Below are 23175 nucleotides of genomic sequence, written 5' to 3' on the forward strand. Positions count from 1 at the left end.
TCTGGCCGGTGACAACCACGGTCAAGTGGCACCAGGCGCCAGCGAGTGCCAAACTTCAAAGTTTGGTGCTTGTCGCCGAATGCTATCTCAAACCATAAGCTCAAACCCCTTGTGTCCAATGACAGGCCCCAACACAGTTCCCATGGCCCTGACTCCCTCCTCGGATGCTGCTCCTGCTGGCATGTCGCACAAGGATGGGGGTGGTGTTCTTGTCCCGGGCCCTCCACGGCACGCACACTTGGTAAGAGCACGTCTCTTCAGAGGTGCTGCCCTAACTAGTCTCTTCAGAGGTGCTGCCCTAACTAGGCCCGCAGAAAGGCCCTCTGCCAGACTTGTGCCGCAGCACGAATCAAGGCGGTAGTACGCAGATAGGGCTCCGTCTCCGCCGTCTCCTCTAGGGCACACTCCGCTTTCTTCGCAGTGCGTCGGCACCTCCGTGGCCGGTTGCCTCCGTTGCCCCCACCCCGCGCGCAACATTCAATCACCCCTCCGGCCAATTCGGCAGCGGCTACCAGTCGGCCGCCCAAATTGTGGCCCGCTGCCTTCGTGCCGCTGCTGCCAAAACGTCAGGCACGGCACGGGGCACGAAGCAGACAAGCAGCGCGCCACACCCACACCGCCTCAGTCCGCCGCTTGCTTCCAGCCTACATAGCTAAACAAAAGCGGCACCGGTGCACTTGCGGGAATCGCACAGTGCACTCAGGAGCGGCATTCGCGAGTCGACAATGACGCCGGTGGCGCCCCCTCCGTGGGCTGATTGAGGACTGAATCGATCCCATCCAACGTACCACCCCACCCCTCCCCCCCGCCTCGACCTCTTCGTCTCCCCCTTGATATGTGCCTCGTTTTCCCGCGTGCCTGGGCCTGGGACTAGCTTTGTTAGCAAGTCCCGGAGCAATCCAGTCAGCTGTGGGCCACCAGCCTGGTACCCATTTATCCGGTGGAGTTGCAGCTACCTGCGGAGAGGAGAGGACGAGCGGAGTCAGAAGTCTGAGGTGAGGAGGGAGGAGGGGGAGCCGAGTGAGCGGGCGTTCCCGCCCAACTCTGTCTTTGGCTGGACGAGCTCTGTCGTCACGAGATCACATCGATTAAGCTGCTGCTTGTGGCCCAGCAATCTGTGCCGAGTGATCAGCACAGTGTGCCTTGTCCGCACATCTCCCCAGGGAGCGGGGAGGGGGAGCGAGGGGGTGAGGTGTAGCGTTTCATTTTCTTGCCTGTAGTCGTCGTCGGGTATTCTTGCCGCTCAATTGCAGAGGCAGTGAGTGACAAGGTCGCAAACATGCCCCCCTGTATGACGCTTGCCCCCCGCTCTTGCCGTCGTTGGTGCCGAGCACGATCACCACTCACCATACCCGTCCCCCCTCGCTGCCGCTGCCATCGCCAGCACCACCTCCTTTCATCTCCGACAAGGCACGCTCAATCCAGGCAACTATTACAACCTGGCGGTTGGACCTGACCGACCTGAAGATACCCGTCATTATGCACGTAATCTCATCACAGCCACTCGTGATACAAACGTTACTCCCGACTCGCCACCTTCCTAGTCTAAGTCCCGCCGACTGGTGTGCACACAAGTGGGCACCAGAGCAGTGTTTCAACGAGCTCCGCATACCAACGGAGGAGAGACAGGTGGCAGGGGACGAGAAGGGCGAAGCGCGAGAGAGATGGGGTAGGGTGGGGAAGCCCAAAGGGAGGGAAAGGGCGTCTATGTCCCGGCTGCCATGTCACAAGATCGTAACAAGAGAAGCCAGTTGTGGCGCGCCACAAGCGTGGGTGGCGAATCATCAAATCCAAAGGACTTGAGCGGCCTCCCACGACCGGGTTGGTCGTAACAGTGGTCGTCTGAAAGGAAACGTTATTGGGGCGTCTCGGTCGAATCGAAAAGCAGAGAGCGGCGATGGAGTGGGGCTGGATGAGGTGACGGTTGGCCACCGTGGTTGTTGGGGCGCGCGTATGGGGCGAACTATCGACCGTAGGTTGGATGTATCGGCTAGGTCGGTCCGCAGTAGTTAGGCGATGCTAGGTAATTGTCTTTGTTGGAGAGTGAAATGTTCGTTGATCAAGCCGAGAGGCCCAAAAGAGTCAGAGTCCAGCGTGTATATCCTTCGGTGGTCCCTACACTAGCCGTCCAGCGGTGCGTAGAGGTCGAGGCAGAGTCGTCGTCTATCACCGTCAGAGAACAGCGAGTCGAGCAATGACGCCGTTCGGTCCGATGTATTTGACAAACGGCGGGTCATCGTGTAGGGACGTGATTGCTCATCGAGGTTCTAGGACAAGTCGACCCTGCTTCCGCCTGACTGGCAATAGTGCTGGTCAAGCTCCAGAAGCAGACAAAGGATTGGCGTGTTTACACCACTCAGGCAAGGCTAGCCTGCCACCCATTGTCCTGTTGCACGCTGTTGTACTGCGGCAACGGAGGGAGAGGGGGAGGATGGGAGTGATTGTCCCAGACGGGTTGGCTATGGTTGCCGCCGTGGGGAGGGTGCGAGTGAGGGTTTGGCAGCACCGGTGTGCCCCAGTTATCGCCGCTCTGCACGACGTGATGCGTCGAGCCCTGCTGGCTGTCCATGGAACCGGACGAGCTGGGAGGGTTGTCTTCGCGGCCAACAGTTGTCAGGAGACGAAGTGCAGGAGCTGGGCCAGGCGGTTGATGCCATTGCTGGTACTGCGGCCCACTTCCATAGCTTGGTGACACGATGGGAGATGCCATGGGAGGTTGCTGCGAGAGCGGAGGCGGGGGCGGCGGCGCAGCAGTGGACGAGTAGTAAGAGAACGAGCCAGGCGCTGTGGAAGGCGGCTGGTAATTGTACTCATTTGCCAGATAGTAGCCACCAGACTCGGATGACGAAGGCGGCGGCACACTTTGCCGACGAGTGTGCCCACTCTCCGCCGTTGGCGTTGGCGCAGTATGAGAGATGCGAGGGTTGGGGGAGGCGTAAGGGTCGTACCTTCTCGAAGACGATGACGGCCGAGAGGGCCCGCTTTGGCGGGGCATGGGCGCGAAGTGCATCGATTGCGGGTCAAAGTAGCCTTGCGAAGAACCGGGGGGCGCGCCGTAAGGTGGCATAGGCGCGGCCGATGACCCAAAGCCACTGCCCATAGGGGGCACGGCCACAGACCGGAGTCGGGGCTGGTGGTGAGGGTTCTCCATGGGCACACCAGGAGGGCCGTACGACTCGTACACCTCGGCATTGTAGGGGACGCTGCCACGAGCCATCGGCGAAACAAGTCGGTCATCGAGTTCTCCATGGTAGCGAGGCACGCCGTCCTGTCCCATTTCAATAGAAGGAGGGTAGCGGAAGCTGCCGAGGTTGAGATAGTCGGGGCTGATTTCAAGGGCTGCAAACTCAGGAATCGTAGAGGGGCGACGAAGACGTCCGGCGACGGCGTCCTCGAGGGTGTAGTAGGACACGACGTGCTGGTGGAAACCGGAGACGGTGAGGGTCATGGTCTGTGCAAGTTAGCCTTCCCGTCTCCCTCCCGACCAAAAAGTACGGACCTTCTTGACCAGACCACCAGGTTGGAAAAGGTACGAGTTGGTCAAACTGCCGACGAGCTTGCGTTCCAGGTGGCGATCAATGAGGACGCCATTCTCCAGGACGCATCCACCTGCCTCGGCGGCGCTGCGGGGGCGCATCTGGCCGTGCACCAAGGGGCGCTGGGCAGCCTCCAGGGCCATCCGAGACGACTCGGCATATCGGCCTTCAGTTACAGCAGGCGATCCTGACCCCGAGCTTCCGGTGCTGGGGCGGCCATCATGGCGATGCGAGCTTCCTGGTCGAGATCCGGCGGGCGCAATGGGCATAGGCTCGCGCTTCACTTCGTCCTTGCCATCCTTTCCGCCTTCAGAAGGCTTGATCGTCTCGCGATACACCTAAGACCAGTCAGTCATCATCTCGGGACTATCCACTCGTGCCCAGAACGCACAAGGAAGTTTGCCAGGATGCGGCTGGGGCTCCAGGAGTGGCCATCCGTCCAGCGCTTGATGCCACTCTCTTGCTCGTCGTAAACAAACACGGAGCCCGATTGAACGAGATTGCGCTCAGAGTCGTTTAGTCGGCGAGTGACTCTTGGGATCATGCCACGTCGGGCAGCCTCGAAGACCAGCAAGGCATCGTATGTCGTGGCGATGAATCCATGGAATGGAGGAGCGATGTCCTCACCCTTGTCGTCAGACATGGCTGAGGAACGATGGTCCACTTTAAGGTGTCGAGGGGGAGAGGGGGTAAGGGTTTCGGTCTTGGGGGGGAGGTAGTATTTGACACTAGATCGCGCAGTGGGCTCGCGACGCGGTGTCGAGTACTGGGGTTCTAACGTTGCGGTGATGGTGGATGACGTGTTGGGGGTCGTAGTCGTAGAAGAAGAAGTACGAGTCGTCAAGGCTGTTGTGGTGGTCATTCAGTCGTTAAGGACGAGGGGGGTCATAAACATGTCGTGTACCGAGGTCGGCAAAAACGAGGAGCGTGTGGGTGTGTATGTGGGTGTGCGTGAAGGGGGTTATGTCGAACAGATGACAGTGTCGTTACAAGGCGTGTTGTCGTTGGCGTTGACCGAGGGAGCGGGGTGTATCAGGGCGTGAGGGGGGGGGCACAGCAATGACAGGAACAAGCGATAGTGTTAGCTGGCGGCGAGGAACGTTGTAACAGAAAAGATGGTTTGATATGAAGGGGAAGCCGAGTCCGGTGCGCAGGAGGATGGAGGCCAGCACCCGAGGCGAATTGGAGATCAACAGCGGGGCCGACGTGTGTGGAAGTAGGTATTGCAAGTGCGGCTGGCGCGATTGCGGTCGGGAGTGGGGGGACGGAGAAAGAGAGATGACGAGGGTGCGGAGGTTTGTTTGGCGGACTGGAGGGGGGTTGGTAGCCCAGGGGGTAGAGTGAGAGGTGAGATGTAGGAGGAGGGAGAGAAAGAGGATTGAAAGAGGTTGGTTGGACCAGGGAGACAAAGACTAGGAAGAGGGGGTGTAAGATCGACAAGTGTACCAAGCAGTTGGCTCGTTGACGATCACAGTTCTCCTAGGCGGCGCCACCTCTAATGTCTGCTGCTGTTGCTCTCTCTCTGTCTGTTCTCCGTGTTGGGCTGGTGCAAGCAGCTAAGGACGGACGGGAATGGGAGTCGCAGGGGGCTGGGATTTGGCGCCTTCGGGGTTTACAGCCAGGGGGAGGGTTCGACTTTGAGACTTAATGGGAGTACGTGACGCAATTGCCGCAGGGGTGGCGCAGGTTGCCAGGGCCGAGGGGGGAAGACGAGAGAGCGACACACAAGTCGGCTCAAGAGGTGCTGGGATGTGCTTTGGGCTAGATGTAGTGGAGTTGGCGAGGAATCGAACAATCGACGGGGACGATGGCAGTTGAGAGAGACAGAGTTGAGGAGAGTGCAAGGACAAGCAGGGGGCCGTAGGTCAAATGGGCCTTTAGCGAGGAAGTATGCTGCCTGGTACCGGCCGATGCAGGCAACCAGGCATGGTACCATCCTCGTAGGCTTCGGTGACCCTCGTCCTTCGCCAGTCGACTGCACGTCCTGTTTTCCCTCGACGACCACTATCCCAACCAATTGTTCGTGCTTTCGCGCTCTTCGTCATCTGCCGCCTGCACTGCACATGGGTGCATGCAGAGGCCAGGCTTTGGTTTGCCCCATCCTCTGGCCCTCGCGTGCTGCCCGACCCCCCTCCCTCGTTGTGGCTCCCTCTCGCTCGTCTTGTCTGCCTCTGGCTTTGCGTTGTTCCCTGCTCTCGTTCCTCTCCAGCGTACCGTCACAAAAGTCCCCCCCCTTGCCTTATTCCACCCCCACCAAAACCGCCTCACACCAAAGTGCGAGAAATGAGTGCCTTAAAGGCAGCCCACTGGCTGTACCTGAGAAGGAGCGCGGCCGTGGCCCTTGACGTCTAGTGCCCTGGTTTTCCGACCCTTTCACTCAGCCAACACAACAGCCAGAGCCAGAGGGAGCACGGCCAATATCACTGGCGGCGGTGACACCATGGGGTATCGCAGACAGACCATCGGCCAAGGGGAAAATGGGGGGTATGGATAAGACAGGACTGGGGGAGGTGGGGGGAGGAAGTGGGGCAGAGGCAGGGAGGGAGACGAAGGAGGCGCAAGTGGTGCCTTGCACTCAGGGAGGGAGTGAAAAGCAGGCCAAGGCATGCGGCAAGAGCATTGTGCCGAGGACATGTGGATAAGGTTTACGCTCTGCGGTGGGGTATACACCCGAATAACCCCCGCCCTGTTGGTCGCTGCGTCTGAGATCTCTGGGAAGGGCAATCACACTCCCTGCTGCTATGCAGCTGGACCCCTACAGCCACCACCAACCCAACAGCCCAGGCACGCTTGCCTGGAACATCATCTCTCACCAGCAGGCAGACCTTCCGACCAACACCGACACAAGCAGAGGACGAGGACGAGGGGATACACGGCGCAAGACAAGAGATAACTCACCGACTGGTGGGGATCGATCAACAAACTTGGTCGTACGTTTGTTGTGGCCGGGGCACTTGGTCTGAGTCGAGGCTTCGCTTGATGTTTTTTGGCGGCACCAGGTGGCAGGTCTTGTCGTGTGCAGACTAGTGCTTAACTTGCACTGAAGCAAAGCACCAGAGGCGGAGTGAAGTGGGTTGCGGCTTGCGAGGTCAACAACGGCGGGCTTCTATCGTCCTAATTTGGTGGGCTGATAATAAAGGCTTGCGCTAAGGGCTGGAGACTTGAGCCCAGGGGAGGGGGTGGAAAGGAGGCTTGCCGGTGACGTGAGGTGACAAGCAGTTGGAGGGCAGGGCAAATCCACGATAACAGCGTACGACGGAAATAAAATTCGTTTAAGAGTCGGGTTGTGCTGCCGGGCCGAGAAGTCAACGGCGTGCACGGCTTGCGAGGCGTCCAGGGGAGGATGAGGGCTGCTGCTAGTAGCAATGCCACAGCTACGAATGCTGTCAGTGGGCCATAAGACTTCTAGAATTGGCGGGGTTCAAGAGCTGGGGCATTTTCAACAGGAACGAACGAAAAAGGAGACCAGTGCCTGTCTCGATGTGAAGCCGCCAGCGGCGGAGGGGAGGAGGGGGAGGAGGACCTCGTCCTTCACCCAAGGAACCGCCGCGCCGCGGTAGCCCGCCCACTTGGGGACGTGCACACACGCACTCACGCGTGCACGCGCAACGCTTGGGTTTGCCAGAGTGCAAGTGCCTGAGTGCAGGAAGCCCCCAGGCAGTCACCGACCAAAAGCATAAAGTAGATGCGTGGATGCAGAGGACGAATGTCGGCGGCCGCCCGGCACACAACTGGGTGGGGGGTGAGGGGGAGCAAGAGGATGGGATGAGTCCCGGTGGGCAGGTGAGCCGTGGCTGTTGCGTTGGCAAGCCGTTGGCAAACGAAAGGCGGTTGACCAGGCTAGGCCCAACTGGACTCGACTAGATCGATTCCTGGTGGCGGAACCTTGCTAGCGATATTGACGCCGAGGCACGCCTGCATTACTGGACGGCTGCCTGGATGATGTAGCTTGTGGGACGGCAAGCGCCACGGACGACCTGGCTGGTGCACGACGGGCGTATGCGCACCCACACGATACACGTCTCACTGGAATAGAGAAATCCAGCCCGGGAACAGACGGAGGCTGCGGAAGAGTCCAAAACGGGAGAAGGCAACCCAGGGCGGTGAGGCTCTCAGGTCCAAGCCTCGGGATACAACAAAAGGAGCCAAGGGAAGGAACAAAGAGGCTCGGCAGAGCCACGATGAGGGGAATGCGATCGCAAGCGATGTAATGGATCCTTGGAGTCGGACGCTCGGCACCAACCAAGGCATGTGATGACGAAGGATGAGACGCCTGTCACAGCCAAGTTTGGACCCAGATCTCAAGGGGCACGACGAAGACGAATGATGCGACTCACTGTTGGGACGAACTGGATTAGGCAGGACAGGATGCGGGGCCTTGGAACAGGAATGGAACAACTAGGTGGAATGGTTTGAGACGATCACACCTTGATGAATGAGCTGGTTCACAGTCGGCTCGGCAACGCACAAAGGCGGGTGAGCCGAAGGTATATGGTCTTGGCGAGGCTGCAGAGTGTGAGCCACAGGGCGACCTTGGCCGACATTGCCACCAATGCAAAGAGGACGTGACAGAGGGTGATTGGGGGGGAGGAGGGGGGTGCGACGGCGTTTGCTTCAACTTGCCAAGGCCTTGCACGCAGGACAATGTAGGCTTAGAGAGCCACTTGCAGATCACAGTCTCGGTCCGCCGGGGAATAGGGAGACGTAGCGAGAAGCGGATAAGGGATGAACAGTTTGATGCTCACCTGTGTGGCGCGAGGCGGGCGTTCGATCGCCCACGCAGTCGTATGAGAGGCGGCTTGGCTTTGAAGGTGTCAGAGGAGGGATACGCCACACAGAGCAGTAGTTGACGATGTGGGCAAGGAAATCAAGCGGAGACAATGGGGACTAGACAAGTGCCAAGAGCTGGGATGGAATGCGGAGTTGCAGACCAACGGTAGCAGGATTGACACCGCTGAGAGTAGGATGGAAGGAGTGATCAAGTGACAGGGGTTCCGGGTAGAAGCAGTCCTGTGTACCAAGAACACAGCGGGCTGCGTTGACCGGGGTCGACGTGTATCCGAGTCAACCGGCGAACCTGAACCCACCTTGGGAGGATATGACGATAGTCGAGCGAGGAGAGTGGCGAGGAGAGTGGCTGTTCTCACTCTGCGAAGGTGACGATAACACGACGACGTCTCTGATTGTTGTCTGTTGGGGACGAGGAGCTGAGAGTGTACTGGGTTTCGGCGTGTACGTACAATGCCGTTGACAGAACCGGCTCTTTAATACAAAGAGTGCCGACCCGGACCGAGAGTACGCAATAGGAATCGAACCGTGTCGTTCTGGGGCCGCGCGCGAGTGATATACTTGGAAGAGGAGCGGAACCGCGGGGAGAAAGGGGACTAAGCTTCGAACGCGGTGGAATAGATATGAGTCGCGGCAGAGCAGGGGGAGGGACGTTTGAGAAGGTGTGGTGCAATGGGTGTATGACGCTGGGGCGGACCGACAAGTTTGTGCAGACTGGCTCGCTTCGTGCCTCAACTCGTCGACACTGTGACACGAGGGGCCGCCGATTCTATTCCACTAGCTGCCGCGCGATCAACGAACGACGTGTCTGGGGAGGGGAAGAAGGGTGCGCCGAGAGCACTCGTTGAGGACGGCGTCGGCGTGGGGGCGAGGGGGGACGAGACTACCTTTAGAGTTTGTTGCCGCTACCACAGGGGTGGGTGTTGCACTCAGCCTTTTGGGTAGGGGTAGATGTATCAATTAATGGTCAGTCGATGAACGTATGACACGGATCCGTGCTATGCTTGCTCTTACCTGGCCCGATTGTTGCAGTCTGGCCGAGTCGGCGCGGATCAACGTGGTGTGGCGCGCGATCAGTGGAAGCAGGGTTGACGGCGACCGTTTGGCTTCAAACTTCAGACTTCGACCGTCACGTCCGGAGGATAGTGGGGAACGGAACTGGTCGATGGGTACCTGCCTGCACCATGTCAGAACATGACGTCTGCAGCAGCGACTCCTAGGATCATCCGAAGTGATTCCCCCAAAGGAAGATGGGATCAGTGGCAGTGAGGTAGGGGATGGCGGCGGCGGCGCTAGAGTGCCGAATGCCGCACTCTCTGGACTAGCCAAGGAGTGGCGTTTACCGTCGACAAGGGAAGCACATGTTCGGTTGGAGGGCGCTCCATGTGGAGCAGGAGTGCGAGAGTGCGAGCGTGCGAGAGCGCAGCGCGGGGCGGCGCGAGCTCTGCGACGGACGCCCTTGGGTCCGGACCGCGCGCGAGCGGGGACCGAGGGGCCGGTGTGCGCCGCATGTGCGTGCCATCGCCAGGATGCGTAGAGCGCCGCACAGCGGCGGGAACACGCAGATCGCAGCGCAGCTTTAGGCTCTTGAACTGGGACCGGAGTGTTTGGGGAAGGAGGCTACGCTTAAACTCTCTCTGTGGGCATCTGCAGCGGCCAGGGCACGTCCGCGGCGCGGCAGCTGGTCGAACCAGTGGCGGTTGGACCTGGGCTGGGAATGTGCCAATGCAACGGCTCCACGGTGGTTCGACAACGTTCCTCGTACGTGGCACCAGGCAGAAAAGTCACTCACAACACAGTGTAACACGGCCGTACGACACCGAGGAGCTGATGCAGGAGCAATAGCAGTCGGTTCTTTCAATGTTTGGAACGCTGGGCTTGCGAATCTGTCGCCTTGATACAGGTCGAATCGGTCGCCAGGTGGAATGGCGTAACGTATCGATACGGCGTCGAAGGCGGGTGGGGCTTCGGTGTTGATAGCGCCCTCACGGTGAGTGTCGCGGTGTTTGCTTTTGAAGGGGCGCACAGTGCTAACTGCTTGAGGAGATGATAGATGCGCGAGGAGACCGAAAGGGGCTTGACGACGTCGGCGATCGGGTCGGTAACAGAGTCGTGTATGCTGATTCCCGTCTGATCAAACTGTGACTATCGTGGAGAGGAAGGTATCGAAGAAGACACGAAAAATCAGAATGCTGGCGAGGCATCAGCACGTCTGCGACCGTTCTGCACGACCCTTTCGGGCGGAAGCGACTCAATCACCGGCTCGGACAAGCGGCCGGCGACGGAGCGTTGACCCGAGCACCTCCGTGCGCTCGTCTACAAGTGACTCACCGAGGCCGCGCCGAGTCCTCTCGGCAGGGGTGAGCGGCGTTCACCGTGCGTGCGCTTCGGCGGCGGGCGGGGCGGACGGACGGACGGACGGGGGCGGCTTCGGGGACCGCCTGGATCAGGATAGACGTCGGGGGTGGTGCAGGGTTTGGAACTGATGACGAGCAACTGATATGACACTAACAAGGATGTCGAGCAGCCAGGTCGAACTCAATGTTGGGCCACCCTCTTCTTTGTGCTCGCTGCCTCTCCGTCCCCCTCTTTCTTTCTTTCAGACCATGGACATTGGCTCGCAGGGTCTGAGATTGCAGACGTGGTCCGCGTGCCGGCAAGGCCACCGACATGGGCGGCGCTCGAGCATACGGCTTGCAGTCAAATACGAGGGCACGCACTCGGATCTATAGACGCAGCGCCAACGCGCCGCCAGGCTGCGCCGCGCGAGCGCCGCCATGGACTACCGGACAAGCCACGGGGCGTACACGGTCCCTCAAGAGTGGCCTGTGGCGCTGCGACCGGGTATTCGTCGGATTTGTCTGTGGTAGGCCGTTCTGCGGCTTCGGAGCAGAGAGACGGGGTGGGGCGGGCACATGGGTCCCCGGCGATCCGGCCAGCAGATCACGTAGCTAGCAGCGTCATGCTCGCATCAACACCCATTCGGTGGAGACGCCGCACGGCCGTCGGGAAGTCCGAGGTCAGGCTGATTGGATTAACCATGGTCGCCGGTGCCGCAGCCCCGTTGGGTCCGTTTCCTCGGACAGAGCAGACGCCGAAGCGCGCTCGCTGCTCCTATGTCCAGGGCTGGAGACGGCACGGTTTGCCTTGCCGGCTTGGCGCGCGCCGCGCTCCCTCGCCGCAAACTTGCATTCCTTCCATGCAGGGCCGCGCAGAGCCTGGTGTCGCCGCGGTGGTCCATCGCATGTGCATCCTGTGCATCGCGTGCATCGCGCGCATCTGCTGGTCGCTCGCCGGCGCGGCCTAGGAGTCGCGCCACAATGTTCAGTGGCGTGCCAGTTCCTGACGCCTCCGCTGGCTGGCTGTTTGTAAAGTCGCGAGATCTTTACAGAGCCAGCATGCCTTTGGCCGCCGCCGCCGCCGCTGCTGCTACTGCTGATGCTTTGAGACACCCCGTGCCGTGGCAACAACTTTGACAGCAAGCTTTGTTTTGTTCTCTACGGCCCGGGCGTTGTGCTTATTGGGGCAGATCCGGATCCCATTGGAGGTGGGTGCGCGCGTTCCAGCCAGCGCCCTGCGCGTGCACTTTGCACCAGCACCCTCCCCACCCGTGGCTGGCACGCATACGCACTGACCTTCGACGTCGGTGAAGCGTGGCGGCCCAGTCCCCGCGTCCGCCTCCCCCTTCCCCAGCTCCAACTCCGTCCACCAGCAGCTGAGCAATGGTGGCGCGTGGCGCAGCTCCGCTGCTTCATGACATGGCGCATTCCACTGTCGCATCTGTCCATATCCCAAGAGAGATGCCGCCGGAATACCGCCCACGCCACGAGCTGGCACTCGTGCCAGCGCGGTGGGATGGGCCGTCGTCGCGAAGCAGGACGACGCCTCTTGGCGTCCGTCTTCATGCTCGTGCCTGCAGCCTCGCCATGCCAGGTGGATGGGTGTCGAGCTCGACATGTGCCGTATACCCCCCATACACGCCCACCTGCGGGGGCTTTGTTGACACCGCCGCCGGCGCCGGCGCCGCCACCTGCGAGCGCTGAAACAAGAGGAACGACATGACATGCCTGAGAGGAACATGACACGAGAAATATCGAGAGGAACTGACAATACGCGACCACGGCCACCTGTGCCTGGCTGGGTAATTGACACGACACGATTGCAATTGTTTGGTCATGTGCAGAGGAGCCGAACGCCAGACGCGAGGGACAGGTTCAGTTGCGTTGCTCGCTGCCAGCCAGTAGCAAGGACGGCGCGACCGGGCCATTGTTTACGACAGACGGGCTGGTGGGCGGGAGCCGCATGCCCGTCGTCGAAACAACAGGGGCTCGAGGACGGCGGCCGCCGCTAGAAGACTCGACGACGACTAGCGCAGTGTCGTTCAGCCTAGACCAGCGATTGGGTGACACTGGCCTCGGGATCGACATGCAACACGCCGCTGTCATGTTTGTTTGCTGCTGCTGCTGCTGCTGCTGCTGCTGCTCGTCGTCGTCTCGTCTGGTTCGCGGGACCTGAGTCAACCCCGCGCGTTTGAGGCGACGGGTGGGCGGCATGAGGCGGCCAAACAGCGGACTTTGGCGTCGTTGCTCTGTCGGACCTGGTCCAAAGGCGGCGGGCGACGAATCTGAAACAACGGGCCGACGACGACGACAACGAACGACAGGTCACGACGTGTTGGGTTCTCAACGCCGAGCACGCGCAGCCAAAAACAAACAAAACAAACATCTCGGCGGCGGCGGAGAGTAGGACGAGCGCGTCGATCCAGCCCCCCCCCCCCCCCCCCCCGCGGCTCCTCCCCCGCGTTCCCGTCGGCGTAACCTCAACCTCTGCCTCACGCTAAGCAGCCCAACCCGACAGACAGACAGCCCCGACCGCGTCGCCATGCCGTCAACACTACTTGCCAGGCCGAAATTTCTTTCCCTGGTGACCCCCTCTCGTAACTCTGGCCGGCCGATAGCTTGCCTGGGCCATCTCGTAATGCCGCCCCCCTTCCGTTGACCCAAGGCAGCGGGTCCGACAGGCACCTGCCAGCGGCCATGCCTCTGCATATCTACAGTAGCACCAAGTAGCCACCGACGGCTAGCAAGGGCTGACCACCGCCGGACCTGGGACCTGCACATCCAACCAACGCACCAACGCACACTCAACGTCACTTGGCAGATGGACCCCAAAACCAGGCACCCCACTCACTCACCCACTGCTGCAGACCCATCACAGCGCGGCGGTGAGCTGGCACTGCGCTCGAAACGCACGCAGCACGACGACTCCAACACGACGTCGCATTCTACATGGCCTTTCTGTAGGGCGACCGTGGCACCGTGCCCCCGCGACCAAGGAGGTGGGCACCACGATCCAAACCATAACCATAACGTATTCGGAATGCTCAGCGCAGCAAATCGTCAGTCGTTTATGCACACTAGATGTTCGCTTCGTAGTGTGCGACCCAGTCTCGTTCCTGCTACTGCCAAAGTTATGTCACCTTGAGCGCGCCATTCTTTGCAGTAGCAGCACCAGCACCACCACTTGCAGCCAGCCAGTCGGCCGTGCCGTGCGTGCCGTTCAGTGAGCGCTCTACTCAACGCCGTGCTCGTTGTCTAGTCATTACGACACGCTCTTGTTTCCGTCGTTACGTTACTCAGAGGCCAGGTACAATAGTTTTTCGAACGTTGCACAAGTACGAAAGCCCGCCGCTGCCCTGGGCTGATCACAGACGACAACCAGAAGGAACGGCGCAACCGAGTGTCTCGTTGCGTTGTTACATGTCGACGCCGCGGGCGAACGAGCTAGACAGGCCGCCGCGTCGCGTCAGCTTCTATCGTGTTCGGGGAGACAGACTCCTGGAGTCGAAAAACCCCGTCAAGTGTCCATCAGCTGTCAACCTTAGTCGCATCCCAGTCGACACCCCCGTTGGCATGCACACGTCACGTAACGCGCCTCCACGCCGTACCTGGTCGCTAGACCTTGTTGCCAGTTCTGGACGTGGCTTCCTGCTTTCAACTGACGTGTCAACAAGTATGCAAACCTCTTCTCTACAGCCTGGTCCTCAGCTCCATCGGAGATTTGTGCCACCAATGCACAACCGACAACCCTATGTGGCACAGCCGGGGTAGAGGAAGTGGCCCGGTGAGAACCCTCGCAGCACCCAGCGTGCCGAGCAGTGCCCCAGCACATGAATGGGGTGCGCTCGGCCCTCGCCGCAGTGGGCCATCCTCCACGCTGTTCGCCACATTCCTACACCTCACCACAAACCCAAAGCTCCCAATGCTCCAAGTCTGTCACCCGCTGCTTACACCGGGTCAGGACCTTTGCCCGCCCTCGCGCCCTTTGCAGCTGCCACCTTGGCCTCTTTTTTAGCGCGCAGCTTGTCCCACTGTTGTTTCGGTCAGCTCCGCCGGGGGCACGGTCCCTACCTTTTCCTTGAACTTGTCGAGCTGAGAGCGCTTCACTTGTCAGTGCAAGTCGCCGCCGACTAGCTCACAAGTTTTTCCTCATTGTCCTTGCTCTGTCTCAGCTCTGCTTCGCTGCGCTTGAGTTCAGCCTCGAGTTCGCCAACACGTCGCTGCGCAGTAACGAGAGCAGCGGAAGACACCGCCTGCGTGGCCTGCCCTGGCGGCAGCCCACTTGTTGACGCGAGAATCTGACTTCTCATGACTTCCTGATCATGTTTGACCTTCTTGGCCTAGTGGTTAGCAAAAAACGTTAACATTGACTTGCTTACCTCCTTGCGAACACCATACACGACAGACCGAACGACCTTGTCTCGCTCTTCGGCACGCTCGGTGACGGCTTTGTTGGCCAGCTCCAGAGCGTGAGCGTGTTTGGCCAGGGCATCTAATGAAGCCCGCAAGGATTCGTTTTCGAGCATCAATTCCTCGTTGGTCTTGGCAGACGGTGAGCTGATGGCCGCATCAGCTGCGCTGCCTGACATGCCAAGGGAGATGGGGCAAGTTCGAGCGGAGAAAGGAGGATCGGAGGTCCCGAGGTGGACCCTCGTGGCGGTGGTGGTGACCTCACGCCTCGCGAGTACATCTGCCACCTCCAAGCTGCACTGCATAGGCTGCATTGCAGCAACCACCTATACTCAACTCACCTATTGCGTGGAGGCCTATCTTGGCCCCTCGGGACGACATAAAACGATTCACTAGGCGACGGTGCGCGCTCTAGCAGCGGTCAGCTATGCGCGGAGCCTATCACCTGCCTTTGCCTTTGCCACTGGCCCGCCTTTCCGTGCGCGTCGTTGCTGCCGGGACAACTGGAGCAGGGGGTAATGGTCCTCCCAGTTGTGCGGTCGTCAATGCACGCGGGATGCTGATCTCCTCGAGCATGTTCTCCAGCATGCCCCAGAAGCGCGAGAACGGGTCCGCCGTGTCTGGCACATGGCCGGGGAAGAGGTACGAGTCTTCTGGGGGCTCCGAGCTCGAACTGGACGAGTACAGCGGCGAGCGGGGCGACAGTGTCAGGCTCCCGTATCCTGTTACGCCGGGCACATGTGGCGCTGGCGGTGAGACCGGTGGCGTGTCGCCCACTGGCCGCAAGCTGAAGGGGGGCACAGACCGTGCGGCAGTGGCATGAACTGCGCTCGGGCCACCCAGCACGCCTCCCCTTCCAGCAGCAAGCCCGACTCCAGAGCCTGCGCCGCTACCGCTGCTCGACGTCCGCCCCATGATCTGCGCGCCGACCGCGTTGCCGAGTGACGCGCGGCGCGGGAGCGCCGAGCCCGAGCCGGAGCTACCGGGGGCAGGCGGCGTGCTCCCCCGCCTCTCGGTGAACTCGGTTCTTGTTGGCGAAGCAACAGGAGACGGTCGTCCTACGTTACTGATCCGTCGCTCGAGATCACGCGCAAGCTTGCGATGCTGTGTCGTGAGCATGCGGAGTGTCCGGCGAGTCTGACGAGTCAGCATGAGGACGGGGCGCATCCGGCTCAGAGTGCCTCACCGCCTCGTCAGCGCTCGTACCAGCGCGCTCGAACAGCTCAGCGGCCTCCTTGTACGCCTCGAGCGCCTTGTTGAGCGTTTCGGTTGGGGCATCTGGCGGGCGGACGAGGAAGGATGCCTCGGCGGAGAGCTGGTGGGCCTGCGTGGGGGTGTCAGCGGAGCTGCGAAGGGTGGCAGTTAGAAGCAGTCACCCTCTGCAGGCAGTTGTGGTCGTCACTCATGAGTGGCGAGGCGTGGTATGCTGAAATGTGCGATGGAGAGACACGAATAGCTGACGAGAGTGTGACGGAGTGGGTTCATGAGCTCGGCGTCATCGCGGGGCTCCGAGGAGCCAAAAGTGGTGTCACGTGGATAACGGGTGGCATTGTTCGTGTCTTTTGGGCGAGCAGTCCCGGGAGTAAATGTATCACTTCCTCTGACCGGCTTCGTCTGTGGTCGGAAGATCGCTCACTGGCAAAAGTCGGACATTGAAAGTCGAGAGAGGCAGCGAGCAGCTTCGACAAACAACGCCGACGCCGACGACAACAACGACAGCGACGCCGACGCCATGTCCGTCACACACGTGGATAAGATCCCCAAGGGTGAGCGAGCTTGTGCCTCAGTGGTCCTCGAGCCCCGCTAACCCCCGCGCGCAGGACTGCACCACCTCGAGGCGGCCTTCAAGAACAAGTTCGTTGCGAGGTGAGTTTGTCGCTTTTATCGCTGTGACACACCTGACACACGCGCAGGTACCCCGCGCGCGCACCACACGCCCCCAAGGCGTTCGTTCAGCCCAAGAACCGCATCAAGCGATGGAACATTGTGCCGGGCGACAGCGTGCGCCTGACGGTCGGCAAGCCCGAAGAAAAGTACAACGATGTCTCTGTTGGCGTTGCGTCCGGATGGAAGGTGTACAAGGTCGCGAGCGTCGACATGGAGCGTAACCGGGTGTACCTCGAGGGATTGACTGTGCGTTAAGCAGCGAAATGCTCTCAAGCGCGCCCACTGACACACGACGCAGAACAACAAGTCGAACGCTGTTAGGCAACCCCCGCCCAACGTCGAGGAGCTCGACGCCGAGACGCTCAACCAGCTCAAGCAGCAGCAAAACTTTATCAAGACGCGCCGGCCTGTCAACTACTCGAACGTGCAGCTGTGCGTCGAGGACAATGGCGTCGACTCAGTGTTCGCCACGCGCCTGGGCACGTCCAAGCCCTACTGGAACCGCCAGGCGCGCGTGGCCGTGTGGCAGCGATACGCTGCGGCGACGTCGGCCCCGACGACCCTGGAGCCGCACCCCAGGCGCAATCAGGTGCGGATTGAGTGGCCCAAGGCGAAGGGGCGCGAGACGTTCCCCATCGGCCCGTACGACACGGACGAGAAGGCGCTCGTGACCCCCACCGTCGAGTTTGGCGCGCCGTCCAGCATCCCCGAGACGCTCATCCCGCGTTCGATGCGCGCCAAGCCGCCAGCCGACCAGGACTACGCCGACGAGTACGTCTTCCGCCCGTCGGCGCGCATGAACCCAGTCATGCAGGCCGCCATGCCGCTGTACCTCGGCGAGGAGCTCAGCCCGCGCTTCTCGCGCGCCAAGCAGACGGCAGGCTACAATGAGAGGCGGCGCGCCGAGAAGGAGGTCCGCGAGCAGATTGCGCGCGACACCGTCGCGCAGTGGGAGGCCGACGGGCGCGACGCCGGCCTCGAGGAGGTGCTCTCCACCGACCTCGTCAACCTCGACGGCCTCACCCTCCGCCCGCGTACCCGCAAGGAGGTGCGCGAGGCGACCCTCGCCGAGGTCGACGCCGCGGTCGCAAAGCACAAGGCCGACGTCGCGCGCGCACACGCCGCTGGGATGGTCTCGGACGGCATGGACGGCTGGGTCGACGGTCCAAAGGGCAAGCGCCTCGAGCGCAAGCGCCGCAGGAAGGCCCTCAAGGCTGAGAAGATCGAGAGGCGCCTCGAGAACCTCACCCTCAAGGACGAGAAGAACCAGTTCGTGCCCTACGAGCTGCGTTAGTAGTAGGGAGGTGGCGAGACTAGAGCATGCATTACATCACTGAGGCGGTGGGGGTGAGCAGATCCGGGTCTGGCCGGCAGGCGAGGAGCGGCCGCAGCGTGAGGACTGTACTGGCCTGTCGTGCACCTTCTTGCGTCGCGCGTCCGACTGAGGTCAGTGCCGCCTTATCGTGATACTCACCTCCCTATCTGGACTGTTGTCAGTGTTTGCATGGGGTGTCGCGACACTTTGCGTAGTGGGCTTGGTTGCGTATGTTATTGCTTCCCCATCTCGCTGCACCTGTCTCCCGCCCAAGCAATGATGATGCATTCATGCAAAGATGCAATATGAGAACTACCCTCCTCCCCGCCATGCAAAACGATCCGTGCCACGGCGTGTATCTTGTAACTGTGCTACAAAACGCCCTGGCTGTAGTACTGGAAAGTGTCGTACAGTCTTGTATAGTTGCTGCCCGTGCTCGAGACGATCAGGCGGTCGAGGTATGCGTCGACGGCGGCGGTCGTGAGGCCGAGCGCGAACCGGTCGCGGAAGTGGTTGACCGTGTTTTCGCCAAAGAGCAGGAAGCAGTCGAGCTTCGAGTCTTTCTGCATGAGCTCGACGATGGCTGGGGCGAGTTAGTGGCTATTCTCAACCCATTGACAGCCCAAACTCACTGATCAAACTGTCTGAGTGCTTTCTCGCCGCCTCAAACGCCTCCTTGAACAACTTCTTAAAGTATGCGAACCCGGGGCTGTCGAGTCCGCCCATAATCTCAACATACTCGAGGGGAAGCTTGAACGGCGCAGCTTCGAAACCCATGTTCCCGCCAGGCGAGTTGGAAAGCATAAAGCCAAAGTCAATGTGGATCAAGCGGCCATCGCGGTCAACAAGGATGTTGCCATTGTGTCGGTCCTTGATCTGGAGAAGGTACGTGATGACCGAGTAACCTGAGAGGTCAACGGCCGCTCTCCAGCATCAACTCACCAGCCAGCGACTTGATAAAGTTCCTCCTGGCCCGCGCAAAGATGCCACTATCTTGCTTGCCATACGTCTGCCGTCAGCCATGCACCCGCCTCCACACTTACATTAACGTAGTGGTCCATGAGCGACACGTGCCCAATGGGCACGCCCTCTGCCACCCTGCGCGCATACTCGCTCTTCTTGATCGAGTGCACAGACACGGCATCGGTGATTGTCTCGACCAGGCCCGACGTCTCGCCCGTGATAAGGATGCGGAAGAAGCGCGCATACGCATCACACTTCTCCTCCTTCCAGATACGCACAAAGCGTTCAATGAGCTGCGTAGCGAGCTGCTCTTGCCGCAGGTCGGCGCCAGTCTTGACAATGACCGAGATGACGTCCCAGTTGGCAAGGTGGCCCCATGGCGAGGACGCACGGATGCGGCTCTTCTTGGCTGTCCACGACTCCTTGAAGATTGCCGCCGAGGGATCAGCCTTGTTGATCTCTCGGCGCACGATGCCTTCGTCTTCTGCCGTCTTGCCTTCTGTGCTGACACCAGTGTCGATCTGGACGCCCTCGGGCCGGTGAGTCATGCGAGACACTCGCTCTTCCTCGAGCGCCATCATCTCTTCCATGATTCTCTCCTTGATGGCAGCTGCCTGTGCCGCGGCCAGTCGCAGCTTGCCACCGCTGCCACCAGAGCCAGGAGCCGGAGGCTGCCCGTCGACGGCCGCTTCCTTGTCCTTGGACCCAGTGATCCACCCAGTACCAGGGATCCACCGCAATGCGCCGCCCGTCGACTGAGTGGACGGGGTTTCGGGCACAGCAGGGACAAGGGACGCGTTGAGCTGCGCGAGCATGACGGCGGCAGTGCGCATGCGCTCCGAGTAGTCCTCGAGAGTGATGTACGTGCTCCGTCTTGGTGGGTTGAGGTCCTGGTCGTCGGGAATGGGGGTCGCAGGGGTGATTGGCCGCAACCCGGGGCTCTCAACAGTCAAGCCGCCACCGCCGTTCGGTGTGCCGTTCGCCGACGACGTCCCACCCCCAAGTGATGAACGGCGCGAGTCGGCATCTGCACCGCTGTTCCACACCTCGAGGTCGAGCTGCTTGTTCTTCGGCGCGCTAGGCAACGGAAGCGCGTCACTCAAGTCTGGAAGGTTGTCGCGAACGGACAGCTTGTTGCCGTACAGCTGCTCGACAAGGTCCATCTCCTCGACCTCCTCAGGCAGCACATCCTTGCGCGCGTCTGGTGGAATAGGCGTCGATATCCGCTTGGGCTCGTTTGACTCGACAGTCTCAGGTTCGTCCGTGACGGGAGCATCCTCGAGGTCGACGAAGCCGCCGATCTGTGGACCAAAAGTGCCGCCGAGCGGGCTCGCAACAGCAATACCCTCCTCGCGCTTTCGTCGCTTGTTGTCCTCCTGGACGACAATCTTCTTGAGCAGCTCGCGGTTTTCCCGCCGTGTGGGGTCAAAGTCCAGGTCGTCTTCCAGAATCTCGACGTGAAGGAGGTACGGTGCTCTCTCTGCCGAGTTGAGCACGACCGAGTCGCCGGGCGAGATGCGCACGACGCGCGAGTGGGCCGATGACGACCCCTTCGCCTTGCTCCCTCGGCGCTTCGAAGGCGTGCCCGCGCCCTCGCCCTTGTCGTGGTGGTGATCGGCGTTGCACCACAGAGGCATGCAGACTTCGGCCGGCAGGTTGTGGTTGAGGCTCGTGAGCTCTGCGCGCAATGCCGAGATCCGGGCCGGCTTGGGGATCACCAATAACCGGTTACTAATGTCTTCCAGGAGTAACAGGAAACGAATTTCGCTTCTGCAGTAGTGGCTGCGAAGTAGCCGGCGCTGCGCCTCGAGCGAGTAGGTTGCGAGGAGCGCTTCGGCGCTTGGTGGGCGGCCTTGGCCCGACGCTCTTCGCGGCGACCCATTAGACGAGAATTCTGGCACCGAGTGGAACGCCATCTGGACAGGAGCCGTCTTTGACCTGTGGCCCATGAGCGGCGGCGTTGACGACCGCTGCCCAAAGGGGTCGACGTCGTTTGACTGGGAGAAAGGATCCCTTCCCCGCTGATCAGCAGCCGCCGACTGGGCGGCCAAGAACGCCGGCGACGACTCTGCGGGAGTTGCAAGATTGGGTGTCGTCGAGCTGGGATGGGGCACCCGCGGTTTCTGTGACCGCAGCTGATGTGGTGGGATCATTGAGGCCGGGAGCACGCGCGAGCGGGCAGCTGGCGCCGAGGACGGCCCGTCGTCGTCCGACGTTTCGCTGTAGGACGGCTGGGCCTTGTGACCCCGCGGCGCGGCACCGTCCCACCTGCGGCCGTTGACTGCGCCGTCCGAGCCGCCCGACTTGTCGACTTCGACACGTGCGCGGGCCTCGCTGGCGTCGTCCATCGGCCGTCTGCCCTGCGCGACTGCCCAGTCGCCGACGAGCTCGGTGAGGCCGGGGAGCGCGGGCCCAGCCATCAACATGCCCATGCCGACGAGGGCTGAGCCGGCGTGCGGGTTGACGCGGACGGGGGGGACGACTGGATCTGGGGGTCCGTTGAGGAGGGCTGCAGCGGCCGACGAGCTGCCGATGGAATGGGGCGGCGTGCCGGGCGAGTGAGGGAGGGAGCGGTACGGCGAGCGCGAGGGCTCTGGGGGGTCGCCAAAGAGGATCTCGTGGCACCTGTGCAGGACGCGCTGGCAGATGAGGAAGGGGCGGGGGTTGGTGAGGCGGGTGGGGGTGAGGTCTCGGAGTGCGCTCTGCATGAACCAGAATGTCTGGGGTTAGACTGCGCTGGCGACGAGCCGAAACTCACGAGCATGGCGGCGTGCGGGCTCTCCTCTGCGCGCTGGAGCACAAAGTTTTCAAGCGCGTTGCTCTCCGTCGGCCGGGTAACGAGCAGGTGGCTGCGGGTGTGTGAGCTTGCTGGCTGGCTAGCTAGCGCCGGCGTCGGGCGTGTCGGCGTGGCCATCGCCGTGGCCGTGGCCGACTTTTCGCCGCCCACCTCTGGGCTTTCACTCACCATATCTGGGGCCAGTAAAACTCGACCTCGTCGGCGGGCATCGACTTCATGCGCCAGCAGAGGTAGTGGCTGATGCCGATGCTCTCGGGGTACGTCTTGAGATAGTGCATTGCGACCGAGATGGAAAAGTAGGGCGAGAGGAAGAGGCGGAGGCTGGGGAGTTGTTAGCTGGGAGCGGAGCTGGGAGCCGCGCAGCAAGCGGAGAGCAGGGTAGCACCGCTGATGCTCGCTGCAGCTGAAGAGACGTACAGGAGCGCGTGGGACATGGCGGGCGACAAAGCCAGCGGCACGCTTGGTCGCCCCGAGGGTGTAGAGGGTGCAGATGGAGGAGGGAGCGACCGTGTATGTCGACGCGGGTCGGCGGCAGCCGCGGAGGCGGTGTCGATGCAGCAGCTATCTAGCTAGCTACGTGCACAGCTGCCCGGCTTGCTGAGGGGCGCAGCGCGGGCAGGCAGAGCAGCGTCGGTGCGTTCTCGGCGATGTGCGTCGGCTTGCTTGCTTGCTTGCTGGCTCCAACAATTAGCGATGACGGCTGGCTGGCATCGAGCCGAAAGAAACGTGGGCAGCGGTGTGGGCGAGCGACGGGGCGAGCGGGGCGTGCAGCGTGCAGCACCAATGTGCGTGTGCTACTATGCTGTGCGTTGCGTGCGCTGTGGCCGTTGTGGTGTTAGTGGTGGTGTGGGTGGAACGAGGTGTTTGTGAGATGTGGACCAAGTGGCGTCGTCGCTGCAACGTGGTCGGACAAAGGGAAAGAATGGGATGGACGGATTGACGCGTGGCTGGCTGGCTGGCTGGCCGTGACCCACTGCACAACCACCACCCGGCCACCGACGACGAGCCGCGCAGCCCCGCCAATACACGTTGTCGACGACAACAAGCAGCATGCAATGCCAAGTGCCTCGACGGCGGCGACGACGACGACGACGACGACGACATATATACAGGGTTACAACAATAGTGCATACAGAGCGG

At 61.2% G+C, this 23175-nt stretch overlaps 4 protein-coding genes across 11 annotated transcripts; 1 reads left to right on the forward strand and 3 right to left on the reverse strand.

Annotated features, from left to right (window-relative positions):
* Window positions 1-1480: 1480 nt before the first annotated feature.
* Window positions 1481-10881, reverse strand: sge1_7 (Global transcription regulator sge1). Of its 8 annotated transcripts, none has more exon segments than XM_062769679.1 (11): window positions 1481-3451; window positions 3500-3874; window positions 3928-4382; window positions 7874-7885; window positions 8005-8042; window positions 8282-8423; window positions 8624-8743; window positions 9339-9497; window positions 10117-10333; window positions 10351-10443; window positions 10656-10881. In XM_062769679.1, 3 exon segments carry the CDS (start codon window positions 4177-4179, stop codon window positions 2357-2359), a joined length of 1722 nt encoding a protein of 573 aa, XP_062625664.1. In that variant the 5' UTR covers window positions 4180-4382; window positions 7874-7885; window positions 8005-8042; window positions 8282-8423; window positions 8624-8743; window positions 9339-9497; window positions 10117-10333; window positions 10351-10443; window positions 10656-10881; the 3' UTR covers window positions 1481-2356.
* A 3468-nt stretch (window positions 10882-14349) lies between these two features.
* On the reverse strand, window positions 14350-16517 carry LOC62_02G003161 (uncharacterized protein). Its single transcript, XM_062769686.1, has 8 exons — window positions 16450-16517; window positions 16260-16397; window positions 15538-16210; window positions 15415-15484; window positions 15043-15220; window positions 14803-15003; window positions 14735-14764; window positions 14350-14694 (listed from the first exon to the last, which is right to left on the reverse strand). Exons 1-8 carry the CDS (start codon window positions 16477-16479, stop codon window positions 14611-14613), a joined length of 1404 nt encoding a protein of 467 aa, XP_062625670.1. The 5' UTR covers window positions 16480-16517; the 3' UTR covers window positions 14350-14610.
* Window positions 16518-16740: 223 nt separating this feature from the next.
* On the forward strand, window positions 16741-18299 carry LOC62_02G003162 (uncharacterized protein). Its single transcript, XM_062769687.1, has 4 exons — window positions 16741-16839; window positions 16894-16939; window positions 16987-17206; window positions 17259-18299. The coding sequence occupies exons 1-4, from the start codon at window positions 16806-16808 to the stop codon at window positions 18252-18254; spliced, it is 1296 nt and encodes a 431-aa protein (XP_062625671.1). The 5' UTR covers window positions 16741-16805; the 3' UTR covers window positions 18255-18299.
* Window positions 18300-18558: 259 nt separating this feature from the next.
* pik1 (Phosphatidylinositol 4-kinase pik1) lies at window positions 18559-22896 on the reverse strand. Its single transcript, XM_062769688.1, has 7 exons — window positions 22453-22896; window positions 22204-22356; window positions 21997-22087; window positions 19319-21958; window positions 19218-19284; window positions 18908-19180; window positions 18559-18858 (listed from the first exon to the last, which is right to left on the reverse strand). Exons 1-7 carry the CDS (start codon window positions 22467-22469, stop codon window positions 18647-18649), a joined length of 3453 nt encoding a protein of 1150 aa, XP_062625672.1. The 5' UTR covers window positions 22470-22896; the 3' UTR covers window positions 18559-18646.
* Between the last annotated feature and the right edge of the window lie 279 nt (window positions 22897-23175).

Source organism: Vanrija pseudolonga, chromosome 2, assembly GCF_020906515.1.
Source record: "Vanrija pseudolonga chromosome 2, complete sequence".
Taxonomy (NCBI): domain Eukaryota; kingdom Fungi; phylum Basidiomycota; class Tremellomycetes; order Trichosporonales; family Trichosporonaceae; genus Vanrija; species Vanrija pseudolonga.